This window comes from Colossoma macropomum, unplaced genomic scaffold, assembly GCF_904425465.1.
Source record: "Colossoma macropomum unplaced genomic scaffold, Colossoma_macropomum, whole genome shotgun sequence".
Taxonomy (NCBI): domain Eukaryota; kingdom Metazoa; phylum Chordata; class Actinopteri; order Characiformes; family Serrasalmidae; genus Colossoma; species Colossoma macropomum.
In genome coordinates, this window is record NW_023494805.1 from 30,010,526 (window position 1) to 30,024,552 (window position 14,027).

The window sequence follows — 14,027 nt, forward strand, 5'->3', positions numbered from 1 at the left end:
GAATCGATTTCACAAAATGTCATAATTGGATTTTTAATATAGGCTCTGCATTCCCCCTAATGTAAGATCACTTCACCCAGAGACATTATAAAGTAGGATATATTTTGACATAGCTCAGCTTGAAAGAGGTAAGAAATTGCAGGATATCACTAATGCATGCATGTTTACAGTTGCAAACTTTTTCACAAATTTTCTGTATATCAAGTAAAAGGCCCAAACTGTAGTCGGCATACCCTACCTAAGATTGAATATTGCTAAGCAGCTAACAGGTTAATCCAGTAACTGTAAAGCTTCAGCATGCAAAGTAAAAAATATGCTAGTGGCTTCCCAGTGTACGACTTTCTGTGTGTTCTGCATGTATCCCAGTGGTTGAATGATGAAAATATAATACTTTGTGATTTGCCACAGGTTTTCTGTAGCTAAATTCCTGATTGCTTTCAAAATATGCTCTATATGCAATATGCTGTAATTTGTAATTATCTTAATTCACCTTCATGTTTTTCTTTTGAGTCCCAGCCCCCCCGTAAATATCTGTGCGCAGGCCTGTTGTGCAGAATGATCTACTGCTCAGTGAATGTTAAAATGTGATGTGTTAGTTTATGATACTGACAACTTACTTGCAGTGGCCTTATTCTGTATTCGTTTTTCAGCTTCCCCTTTAACGCTCCAACAGAAACGTGCACCAGCACACACACACACTCTTATATAACAGTGTTGCTAAACACGGGCAGCTGCCTGTGTGAGAGTGAGTGTTTTGAGTGTGGCTGGTGCTCTGTTTCCGTTCTGTGTTTGTGTACAACTTCCTAATGTTTCCATAAGTGTGTGTTATGCTTTAGCTGGAGCGCGTGTGCGCGTGAGCAAGAGTGTGTGTGTGTGTGTGTGTGTGTGTGTGTGTGTGTGTGTGTGTGTGTGTGTGTGCGCGTGAGCAAGAGTGTGTGTGTGCGTGTGTGTGCGTGTGTGTGCGTGTGTGTGCGTGTGTGTATGTGTGTGCGTGTGTGCGTGCTTGCGTGGCAGTACTGATACTGATACATGCTGGACTGAATTGGTGCCTTGTGTGTTTTTTTTTGCCCCCCCCCCATTATTGGTTCACAGGTGTTTGGCTATATACATAATTTAAGGGTGTCTCAAGTGACAGACAGACTGCTGTCCTGAAGTGTGTGTGTGCGTGTGTGTGCACGCGCTCGTTGGAGTGTTAGATGGAGGTTTTTGGAAAGCTCTCCTAATAAGGTCAAACTATTCCAGCGAGCTGCTGCTGACTGCGTCTCCACCAGCACTTCCCCAAATGGTGTTTACACTGCAAGCTTTGTTACACTTAACACACTTTATTTTCTCTCTCTCTGTCTCTCTGTTTCTCTCCCTGTCTCTCTCTCTCTCCCTGTCTCTCTCTCTCCATGTGTCTCTCTCCCTGTCTCTCTCCCTGTCTCTCCCTCTCTCTCACACTCTTTCTCTCTCTCTCTGTCTGTCTGCTCTTGCTCTTTTGCTCTTTCTTCTCTGCTCGTCCTTACTCTCTCCGTCTCTCATCTCTCTTGCTGTTTTGCTGTTTCTTTCATTCTCTGCTCTCTTTTCTCTCTTCTGTCTCACTCTTTCTTTTCTCTCTTGCTCTCTTTCGTTTGCTCTCTATATTTTTCTTTTGCCTTCTATTTTGCTCTCGTTTCTCTCTCATCTCTCTCTTGTTGCTCTTTTTCTGTTGCTATTTTGATCTCTCTATCTTTTTTGCTCTCTCACTATCTCCTCTTTTGCACTCTCTCTCTCTCTCTCTCTATCTCTATCTCTATGAATCTCTCTTCCTCTTTTTGCCCCCCCTTTTCTTCCTCTTTCCCCACTTCCTTTTCTCTTTCAAGCCTTTTTTGCTGAATCTATTTATGCTCTGTATTATTGTACCCATCTGAAACGTCCCTGTGGAAGAAGCTGACTGTTTTCGTCAGTTATGCTGTTTTTATTGGCTTTTCACACAAACACTTACTTACAGATGCTCACAAAACATGCAGACATATTAGTAGCCTAAAGAAGCATGAGATTACATTGCAGCTACAGGTGGTGATGCCTGTGAATGATGAAAATGTGTAAGTTCAGCTCACAATTTGTTTTTGTTTCTTTCTCTCCACTCAGTGATGGGACTCAGACGCAGCCATTGGCCATCGTGGGCTCCCCCTACTGGATGGCCCCGGAAGTACTGCGAGGGGAGCAGTATGACGAAAAGGTGGGATGAGTCAGTGTTCCTGACTCACATATCAGAAGATTGTTTCGATGGAAACTGCAAACCCTTTGAAAATGTTCTTATCGCTTATCACTAAAGCTCATGAAGTATGACTCCTCACCCCAAATGTCGAATCCCTCTCACTCATCGTCTTTTTATTGATGTTGCTGTTTATTGTTGTGTACAGGTGGATGTTTTTGCCTACGGGATCATCCTCTGTGAGATCATTGGTCGGATTCAGGCAGATCCAGACTTCCTGCCCCGCACAGAGGTACACTAAATCTCCACACACGCTTCCCAGGTACAGAGATGAGCCTGCCACAGAGATTCACGTTCCAGTCCCAGCTGTGTCTTATGCTGTCCGTGACCAGGAATGATGAGAATGTTAATAACTGTGCCTTATATGGAAGAAATCTTTCCAAATCTTTCTTGCTTCTTTGTCCAGCAGCCTGTTAGCCCAGCACACAAGTTCATATAATTAAAAAAGAAACATTTGTTTTCTCTTACGGGTATTTTGAAACAGCAAAAAAAGCAGAAGCTGAAGATTTGCAGTCCTCCAGTGTAGCAGTGGAACCATTCAGTAGAATGTAAAAACCTAGGACATTCTGGGAATTGGCTCTAATTAACCCTTCTGGGGTCGACAAAAGCACCAGCGCCTCAAATTTACATGTTTCTCTGTGTTTCTATTAAAATCTTTGCCATAATACAGCGCAGAAATATGATTCAGACAGTTCCCGAGTCTGTAGAGTCTGCGAGATCATACGAGACTCACATCCAGAGTTATGAGCCAATTCAGACAAGTTGAAATAAACCTGATCTGCCTCTCACTCTGTGTAACTGGTGGATTTGTGTGTTCGTCATCTGCCTCTCGCCTGTAATTGGTGGATTCTTCCATATTTGGACAGTTGGTGTGTTCATCCATATTTTGCGTGAAACTGACCAATGGACACTCAGGAAATCACTAAGGCCTTGCCCATTACGTCAGAATCCTTTCATTTTTAGTTCAGTCACCTCAGACACAGACACAAAATTATTATTATTATTATTATTATTATTATTATTATTATTATTATTAATACGTTTATTTCAGTTTATCAATGTGTTTACACCCATAGAAATAAAAGAGAAAAATAATAATAGTAATAGGTAACACAAAAATAAAAGGAAAACTTATAGGTATAAAATTAATGGGCATAATAATAGATACAAAAACAAGTACTGACCAAAAAGGTATGGTCTGACGCTATAGCTTATTCTGACTACCCTTTATAAATCATATACAATCCTGCATTTAAACAATAAAGAGAAATATCAAAACAGAAAGAAAATCAATCAACATTTCAGAACATTTCATACATAATAATGATCATTCCTCAGTTTTATAAGTGTTTACCACCTTATTTTTAAACATTTTTTTTTAATTGCAAAGTGAGCTACACATTCTTAGTTCCTTATCACACTTATTCCACAAACATACCCCTTTGACAGATATACATCTGTTTTTTATATTTGTCCTTGCTATTGGTTTTTTAAACATACGTGTTCCCCCAAGTCCATATTTGCTCTCTTTAATTGCAAACAGCTTCTGAATACAGTTTGGTAGTAAATTGTTTTGTGCTTTGTACATTGTCTGTGCAGTTTGAAGGTCGACTAGATCACTAAATTTTAAAGCATGTAATTTAGTAAACAGTTTATCGGTTGGTTCATAATATTCTGATCGACTTACAATTCTTATAGCTTTCTTCTGTAGCATGAAAATAGGTGTTGGTCTTGTATGTGTTTCCCCATACCTCCACACAGTAGGTCATGTATGGAACTGTGAAGGAACAGTACAGTATATAGAATGAATTTTGATTCAAGATATCTTTAGTTTTATATAATATTGCAACAGTTTTAGACATTTTTATTTTTACATTATTTTATGTTTCCAACATAATTTATGATCAATTATCACACCCAGAAATTTGTTTTCATAGGCCCTTTCTATTTCAACATCATCAATCATAATTTTAACTTTATGCTTGGTTTGTTGATTTCCAAATATTATAAACTTTGTTTTACTTAAATTTAGGGATAGCTTGTTAATATCAAACCATTTCTTTAAAGCTTTCAATTCCCTTTCTACTGTATTCAGTAGCTGTTCCAAACTTTTCCCAGAGCAATATAAATTAGTATTATCAGCAAATAAAACAAATTTTAGCAATTTAGACACTTTACAGATACCATTTATATACAGTGTAAACAATATGGGTCCTAACACTGAACGTTGTGGAACTCCACAAGTGACTTTCAGTATTTTAGACTTAATGTTATTTATTTGTACATATTGATATTTATTAAGGTAACTCTTGAGCCATGAGTATGCTACTCCTCTAAAACCATATCTTTCCAGTTTCATTAGTAAGTCATGATCAATAGTGTCAAATGCTTTTTTTTAAAGTCTATTAAACACCCCAACAGTATATTCCTTGTTGTCTGTTGCAGCTGATATCTCTTCTACTGGTTGCATCACTGCCATCAAGGTGAAACTATTTGCTCTAAAACCAAACTGATGATCACTCAATAAGTTGTGTTTTTTTTTATGAAACTATTAAGCCTGCCTACAGATAGTTTTTCTAAAATCTTTGAGAACTGGGAGAGCAGAGAAACTGGTCTATAATTGAAGAACTGGTGCCTGTCTCGACTTTTATAAATTGGAATAATTTTTGCTGTTTTCATATTATTAGGAAATATACCTATTTTGAAAGACTGATTGCAGATATGTGTAAAAGGTTTCACGATGCATTCTATAATAGTTTTAACTAAAGACATGTCAATTTCAGTCCAATCAGTGGACTTTTTATTTTCACGTTTTTTTACAATATCCAGAATTTCCTTTTCGAAAGTTCTCCTAATAAAGAAGGAGTAAGGGTTTTTATGAACAATGTCTTCATCTAGACCATACTTATTTCTTGGCTCCGCCATCTCTTTTGCTATATTAAATCCAACATTTACACAATAGTCATTAAATTCATTAGCAGTTTCTTTTGTTTTACTTATAATTATATTGGAATTTTACAAAATAATCTGGAGTGTCTGCTCTTCCTGCACCCTTTTTAATGATGTTACATAGCACACTCCATGCTCAATGAGTGTTAGTCCTGTATCGCTCAAATAATTTCTGATAATATTCCTTCTTGCTAAATCTCATAAGACTTGTTAATTTATTTTTATACATTTTATATTTGTTTTCTGCTTCTTTTGTTCTTTGTTTTAAAAATTTCTTGTACAATACATTTTTCTTTTTACATGCATTTGCTATTCCTTTAGTAATCCATGGTTTACCGGCATATTTATGCGTTCTTGTAAATTTTCTTAAAGGACAGTTTTTTTCATATAACTGAGCTAATGTGGTCATAAAGGCATCATAGGCTTTATTTGGGTGAAATGGTGTGTAAAAAAAAGTTTGCAACTGCTGAAGTTGCTGCAGCAGGTTTGGAAAGTAGTGATGAGGGTAACGTAACATTTATCTACTGTTTTATTCATGCATTCCATTACGTTTGTGAATCTGAGACTTTTCAAGCATCAAAACAATTCATCCACATGAGTAAAGCTGTGTTTCTCGCAAGATATATTAATCATGTCTAAAATTTTTCAAATTTAGGGCCGAATTATCTCTTTACACAGTGCTTCAGGTCAAAGAGGCCTTATTATAGAGAGACCTGAGATTATTCTAAACAGTTTGTTATATAACATGTGGGTATCATGTCTTATGCAAATGCCTTTAAAGGTACATTTAAGAATATATGCAAATAATCAAGAAAATACCCTTAAACCCCAGAGGGTGAAATTGAAAATGGATTTAAAAAGCAGTTCCACCAGTTTTCCAAAATTTTTGCACAATTCAGTCATTTAGATGTAAAGTCATTTGGAATGGTTTGATGTGAAATGATTGGAGAGAAACTTGCACAGAATTGTTCACAGCGATGTTCATAGGAACTGAATGTCTAAGGTATATAATGTCTCAAAAGGGTACCAGAAAGTTATTAGCATTTTGGCCTAAATTATTTGTACTTTCATGGTGGAGAGGTACTGTATTGGCAAAATAGTTCCCTACGAATTTTTTTTCCATACTTACCATTATCAATATTACAATTACAAAGACCATAAGTTCACTTGTCATTTGGGGTAGTAAATAAAATAGCTATATTTGCGATGTTGACATCGTGACCTGTTGTACTACCTGTTGTACTCACTACTGTTGTAAAGAAATCTAAGTCAGTAAGTGTCTCTGCCATTAATCATTTCACATCAGACCACTATGAATGACTTTGTTTACATCCCAGTGATTGAATCAAACTGAACATTTTTAAAAAGAAATTGAAATTTCCCTTTAAAGCAACCTAAATGAGGAGTTTTTAAAGGAGCTCAATATGCCCTTTTCACATTTCTGTGTTTTTTCTGCTGGAAGTACTCGCTGCAGGGTTACACCACTTCCTCTAAAACATCCAACCGTAACAACAGTGGCTGAGTCCAAGAATAAGAGCTTGTTCAGCTTACCCAAGTGCTTGAGCTTGAAGCAAAAAACAACCTATCAGTTCCGATGGCTTCTCAGCTGATTACAAGAGGAAAATGGGTTTGTGCAATTAGGAGGGATGAAGGAATAAATTTGTCATTTGAATAGAAAAAGAAAAACGTTTTTGTCAGCATTTCACCACAGCTGACTAACGCTACACTGAAGACAACTTGCACTTTAAAGTTGGTGCTGTTCACATCAGCTTTGATTGGAACAGCTGGTTTAGTTTGGTTTTTAAGGAGAAGCAAGTTTCATCTCAAAAGCTGTCAGCATTTTAAGAGAGCATTTGCAGCAGGGAGTAGATTTTTGTTCACTGTAGCTGGTGGTTGTGGTGGTGGCGTTTTGGATCATGTACTTTGTACTCCCACATTGTTGTGTTTGGTGTTGTCTAGCAATTTTGGACACATCCTCAAATTTCAGCCTTAGCAGCTATGACAAAGATGAAATTCAATAATGTTTACGTGTTTTTTGTTTTTTTTTAAAAATGAGGACAAATAGTTTTTCTACGATATGGGCCCTTTCAAAGAGTAACAGGGTTGAGTTACAGCATGGAATCAGCAAAATACACAAAACATGGCTATCTACCGTCCATCTAATGGCATAAGGACAGTAAGAACATTCTAATAATTTGATTTGGAAAACGTCACAGGGTCAAACCATCACAGTATCATTGAAAATAAAGAAAAAAGGAATAGATGTGCTTTTCTTTCAGTGATCTTCAAGAACTTAATGCTAACAAACATCAGATGTTAAATGGATTCACAAATTTTGATTTATTTCTCTGAAACATGCAAGCCCATGTTTAAAATGTCTTTACTGGCCAGGCTTGTAACATCAGTGTGACACAGAATCACCCGATTTATATTGTCTCAGATTTTCAATGTTGTTCTGCCTGCACCATCATGTAGCAAATAAGGCTTCCAGGCCTTGCCTTTTAAGGACAATCAATTTTTATAGTCTTGTCTAATCAGAGTTTTGAGTGTGCCAGTTGAAACGTACACTCTTTACACATATCTGAATGTTCAGCCAGCTCACACTGTATGGTGTTATATAATGAGGGTAATCTGATAAAGCACTTTATTGACTTTGTATCTGATTGAGGGCATCTGCCCACTGCTGGACTCAATCTTCACATTTGCCTACACATGGTTTTAAAACTCGGACAAAGTTAACTGATGGTCTGACGTCAGGAATTCTGAACTTTGATGAGGAGTTGAGTATGTTTGGAAATGCAAACCTGGTCCCAGTCAGTCATGCAAGTACGCACAAGCATTCTAAAAGCAGCCTTACTGTTTAACATAGAATGTCCAGTTGCTTAGAATTCAGTATAAAGACTTTGCAAAGCAGCATGAGGACCACCAAATGTAAAAGTGTCACCAAATAGTGACATTTAGGTACTGCTTACTGATTGTGTGCACCTAGTGGACACCTGAATTACTACAAACTCTTAAATGTGGACTATAATGCCCCCTGGTGACAGTTAATTATACTATATAATAGTTCTGGCTTATCCATGTTATTTTATTGTTTTCATCACCTTGTGTAAACAAAAATGAACATATAATCTAATAAAATAGTCTCTTTTTAATGCAGGATTTTGGTCTGGATGTGGATGCATTCCAGCACATGGTCAGAGACTGTCCTCCTGCCTTCTTCAGCCTAGCTGTTACCTGCTGTAGTGTAAGAGATTTTCTAACGCACAGATTTTTTTTAACTCATTTGTCTCTTATACAGATCTCATATGGTCCATTTAACATCTCTCTCTCTCATAGATGAAAGCCCAGAGTCGCCCCCCTTTCGCTGTAATAGTGGCTGAACTGGAGAAGAAAATGAGTGCTGGACAGCAGACAGAGGACACAGTGCCTGCTAAGGGTCAGCAACATGCATATCTACTGAATTGTCTTTTACTCATGAAATGTAAAACATAAAGGTGACTCTGACTCTGGCTGATGGCTGAGCTTTTGTCCAGCAATCTACTCCCTCTGTGTGGTTTCAGTAATTTGGGGAGTTTAACCCTTTATTTCATTCATTTAAACATTTGTTGATAAGAGTTTATGCGATACAAGGCTCTCTCTAGTATTATATTCAATGTACCGGCAATGTATATGTAAATTACATGTACATTGTCTGTACATTGCATAAGATGGCATAATTTACAGACAAGACACAATATAAAAATAACCACACACTTGCAAATATTGCTTGTCCCTATATAATCTGCACATTGCTTGCAAACTGTGTATTTTGTATATTGTGTCTTGTCTGTAAATTATATATACATCTCTGTACATTGCATATAATACTAGAGAGACACCAATGGCTGGAACTAAATTCCTTGTACATGTCAACATACTTGGCCAATAATTCTGGTTCTGATGGCAGTCCAAGATAGGCTAGTGTTCTTTATGTCTTTATAACAGCTAGACCAGATTTTCACAAACATCTTCAGCAAATCACTGGAACTTTGCTCTGTTTTAACCTGCATTAAAACCTCAGCCATCATTCCAGTCCCTTCAAAAAACATTATTATTTTACTTAATGACTACAGACCAGTAGCCCTGACGTCTGTAGTCGTAAAGGTCTTTAAACGGCTGGTCCTAATCCAACTGAACGGTTTGTGGACTTCAGCTTGGCTTTCAACACCATAGTGCCAGAGCTGCTGCAGGTCAAAGTGTCCCAGCTGTTGGTGCCAGATCCCAACTGCCACAAACAGGAAACAACAGGTGCAGCTTGGGAAACACACATCAGATCCCAGGACCCTCAGTACCGCAGTACCACAGGGTTGCATACTCCCACCCCTTCTCTTCAGTCTCCACACCAATGAGTGTGTCTCCATAGAACAAGCTGTGTAGATCCTGACGACACCACTTTGGTGAGCCTCAGAGCAGGGATGCCTACAGAAAGGAAGTCGAGCAGCTGGTGTCCTGGTGCAGCAGCAACCACCTGCTGCTCTACACACAAAAGACTGTAGAGATGGTGGTGGACTTCAGGCGTCACCCTGCTTCCCTACTCCACCATCAACATCACAGGCCCTGTGGTTTCCACTCAAGTTCTTGGGCACCACCATATCCAGGGACCTGAAATGGGAGAGGAACACTGTCTTCATCACCAACAGAGCACAGCAGAGCATGTTCTTCCTCAGACAGCTGAAGAAATTTAACCTACACAGAGCCTGATGATCCAGTTCTACACAGTGATCATCAAGTCCATCTTCAAATCATCCATAACCATCTGTTTGGGTTCCTCCACCTCACAAGAACGAGCCAAACTCCACTGCATTAGAACAGCGGAGAGGATCATTGGATGTAGTCTGTCAACGTTTAGGATATCTACAACAGCAGGTTGATGAAGCATGCCGGCAAAATTACAGCTGACCCCTCTCATCCTGGACATGACCTCTTCCAGACACTTCCCTCTGCTAGAAGATTCAGGGCCATCAAAACCAGCACAGCCAGACATGCCAACAGCTTTTTCCTCAGAGTTGAAGCTTATTAACCACAGTGGACAACTTGTACTTTAATTTTAAACTAAAACCAACAAATCTTCCTCGCTGTTTTACAGTGTAACTTCTCTGTAACATACTGGTTATTTGTACAGCTGTACAAATGTTCATTACATCCTGTAATATTCTGTGCATAATAGTTATTATAATATAATATGTAATATAACATAATATAATGCTCAGTCCTACTCCAGACGAGTCAGATCTCCCAAGATTACTGCACATCCAGGAATGTTGACACATTGTTTATTCCTTTCAAAAACATGTTGCTGGTCCATGATGTAATATGTGCTCTTTCTTGTTTTGTATTATTCCTCTGCCCAGCAGAACCTGTTTCCCCAAGCCTGCGATCCCCGAGCTGGAGGAGGTCATCTCTGGGCGCCCCGGCAGATGGTCGCCTGTCCCGCAGTAAATCAGACCTGCTCCCCCCTCACCCTGCCCAGGTCACCCCAACCCGGGTCAATCCCTTCTCCCAGCGGCACGACCTCAACGGCGGACGTATCAAACTCTTCGACACACCGAGCAAATCTGTCATCTCTCTCACCTTCACCCTGCCCCCGCCACCTGACCCTTGTAGCCCCACCCACTGCAGGAAAGCCCCGCCCCGGCTCCACAGACGCTGCCAGTCATTGCCCTGCACTCCAGATGACATCCAGTCGTTGAGAAGTAGCAATGAGAGTGATGCGCAAGAGTGCAACCCTATCGTAAGAAACCCAGAAGTTAATCAGGAGATGGCTAACAGTCACAACCTAAGAGATATGGACAGCGACAGTGTAGTCAACATGTACACTGAGATTGAACATGATAGTGTGTTCAGTACTCCAACAGACACTCGTACTGGTGACACACACATCCTACACGCCACAGACAGCATCTTTTCTATTGGGCCTGGATCTCCTCATGATTTCCAAAGACCAAACTGTCTGTTGGATGCACCAGAGGTGGGAGGAAATGTACGAGAAATTATTATAAAAGACTCCATTCAGGAAGAACTGGAAGAGGGGCAGGAGGAGGAGGAAGAAGAAACTAAGATGAAGGGTTTTTGCCTTCCAGCTGATGACTCAGGTCTTCCCCTAGAGCTTGAGTTAATGTCATTAGACAGGCTGACTGAGGAGAGTGTGGAGGAGGGAATGGACTGCAGCAGTTCCTCCAATACTCCAGATGGCGTTGTTCCTGATTCACCTGATCCAAAGACCTTCACGAATGGCTGGAGCCCCCCCATACTGAATGGACCCCCATCTTTACCCCCTTTACCCGATTTGGACAACAACAACAGTGAGGTGGCGCCTTTGGGCCTGGCTGTGAATGGTAGCCGTGGTGCCACGACTCCCTTGACGCCCCCTGAACCAGAAGAAGTTGTAGCCTGTTCTGGCTGCTGCCTGGCAGCCTTCAGTTTTCCGTCCATGTGCATGCGCGGAATGCGCCGGAACCCGTACAAGAACTTAAACAGAGATTCGGCCACGAAGAGGCTGCTGTGCAGAGCCCAGCTGTCTTCTCCTGCTGAGCCTGGCCTCGCTCTGCCCAGCACGCACACATAAAGGTGGACTCTGGTCATTTATCATTGATCATAACCCAAAAGGCACCTTACAAATTCATGCTATGGCTTCTTGCGCAGAGAAGAAGTGTTGATTAACGTGACGGGTCACTTAGTGATAATCTCCACAGACAAAAAATACTCGCATACATCTTTTCTTCTCAAGTATTTGGTTAAGTATCTAATTTCTTTAATGTCTGCCCCAATCCTGTCTGGTAAAGCTTACACCAGTCTCTTGAGATCCTGTCCATTTTAGCCAATTCTTCCACTAAATTTGTGCTTTAGTCTGAGCTGTCTGAGCATTGACATTCCCACATTCCAGCATGATGACTGTAGGGTGCCTGTATGTGACTGAATCAGCAGACATGATGGAACACTGGGACATTTTGAATGACCAGCAAAATCACCAGGCCTCCAGTCAGATTCACAGTCTGGAGAAGTAGGTAAAATACTGAAATAGGCGCACATAAATATAGCTGAAATGTGCACCCAGCTAGTGGAAGAGTAGCCTAAAATAGACTGGAACTTGCTTAAATGACTGATGTAATCCCTACTTGAAATGACTCATGCTGTTATTAAGGTAAGGGGGACACATAACCAAGGATTAGAGAAGAAATGATGCATGTGACAGATGTTTTGTCTAGCGAGCTGATGTTTCAATAAAAACGCCCCCGTCTTCTAACTTGAATGTGTCCACTGGCCCTCAGGGGTTGGACAGTCTCTTAAGCAAATGATGTCTTATTTAGGGTTGGGTAGTATAACGGTCATAAGATATACTGCAGTATTTAAAAATGATGACAGTATTTCGTAATTATGAAATTATAACGTGTCATTTCCATTTCACATCTGAACAGCCAAATAAACACATTGCACCTGTTTATATTTTTGGATCAGGCTTACTGATTAGTGGTGTGGGTTGACTGATGGGTGGCAGTGATAGAGGAGAGGAAAGTCCAGGCAAGGAAAACCATTGAAAAACTAAGTATAACAGTGGCTAAGCGACAGCTAAGAGCAACAAACACCACAGAACACATTTGATTTTGACTGTCACTCTAACACCAGTCACTCTCAGATATCCTCTAACTGGTGTCATTTAAGCATCAATTGCTGGAACCAAACCTCTGCTGTGCTGTGTGACACATTTGGCCTGCTAACTATGCTAATGTTACATTAGCCAAAATGCTACAGTCCCAAACACCACAAAACAGATTTCAGCTTCGTCATTCCAACACCAGTTCTTCATCTTTTGCTCTCTCTGACATTCGTTTTTATTGTCTACACTTGTTTCAGCACTTGTTTCTGTGGTGGGTGGAACCAGTCAGGCTGCAGGCCCACACAACAAGTAACGGGCTTCATTTCTGTCCTTTCAGCACCAGTTGCTCAACTTCTCTCCCTCAGATTTGAGTTATTATAACGAAGACTTGTGTTTCTGCTTTAGTTAGACAGAATCAAATATGTTTTGTGGTGAGCAGAGCTTTTATCTTGCTAGCTAAGCTGATGCTAACCAGCTCCTCTCTCAAAGTTAGCAGCATCTAACATTTAGCAATTGTTAGATAGATGGTTTGACATTCATTGAATGAGGCTTGAAAATCATGCAATGCGTTGTTATCTGGTGACCATGTACGCAAACTAAAGTTTTTGATTATTTTTTTGTTTGAAATAATGCAGAACAGGATGCCACAAAAGTGATACAGATGCTCTTATGTCACTTCTGTCAACCCCCCCCCCCAACCACCACCACCACAACCACTGGTAATATCTTGTACCACAGTAATATTTGGAAATTGTTTTAAGGTATGAAACAAGAGGATACCACCCAACCCTAGAGGACTGTTGTAAATATGAATTACTGTAATGTTTCTGATACCACAGTTGAGCTGTTGATATCAACCATGAAACGAGGAGGTGCTGCTCAGTTGTGCACCTTACTTTGTTGTATGTGGAGAGAGTGAGAAACCCTAAATATTGAGTAATAACTTATTTTCTTTTCTGTTTGGTCTTTATTGCCTTGCCTTTCTGTAATGGCACTTGAGGTGCTGATTATTGTTATGCTTACTATTTTGAACTTTATAAAGAATGCAACATTTCAGAGGATGTAAAAAATTGTTGAAATGTATTATTTTAATAATTGAAAGTAAATGACATTAAAATATAATTGGTAACTCCACTAGAGAGAGCTGTTGTGTCTTTCTGTCTGTCACTCTCTCTCTCTCTCGCTCTCGCACTCTGACGTATATGT

The 14,027-nt window shown here is 39.7% G+C and overlaps 1 protein-coding gene across 2 annotated transcripts in view; it reads left to right on the forward strand.

Moving 5' to 3' along the window:
* The window catches only part of tesk1 (testis associated actin remodelling kinase 1), a 40,440-nt gene extending 26,485 nt beyond the window's left edge, over positions 1–13,955 (forward strand). Inside the window, exons 7-11 of one of the 2 annotated variants that reach the window (XM_036596183.1) lie at positions 2,110–2,200; positions 2,385–2,468; positions 8,346–8,432; positions 8,525–8,624; positions 10,579–13,955. In XM_036596183.1, the coding sequence (XP_036452076.1) occupies positions 2,110–2,200; positions 2,385–2,468; positions 8,346–8,432; positions 8,525–8,624; positions 10,579–11,792 (1,576 nt within the window). In that variant the 3' untranslated portion in view covers positions 11,793–13,955. The remainder of the gene's footprint in view (positions 1–2,109; positions 2,201–2,384; positions 2,469–8,345; positions 8,433–8,524; positions 8,625–10,578) is intronic. The other variant, XM_036596184.1, reaches the window with a different exon arrangement.
* Positions 13,956–14,027: the final 72 nt, after the last annotated feature.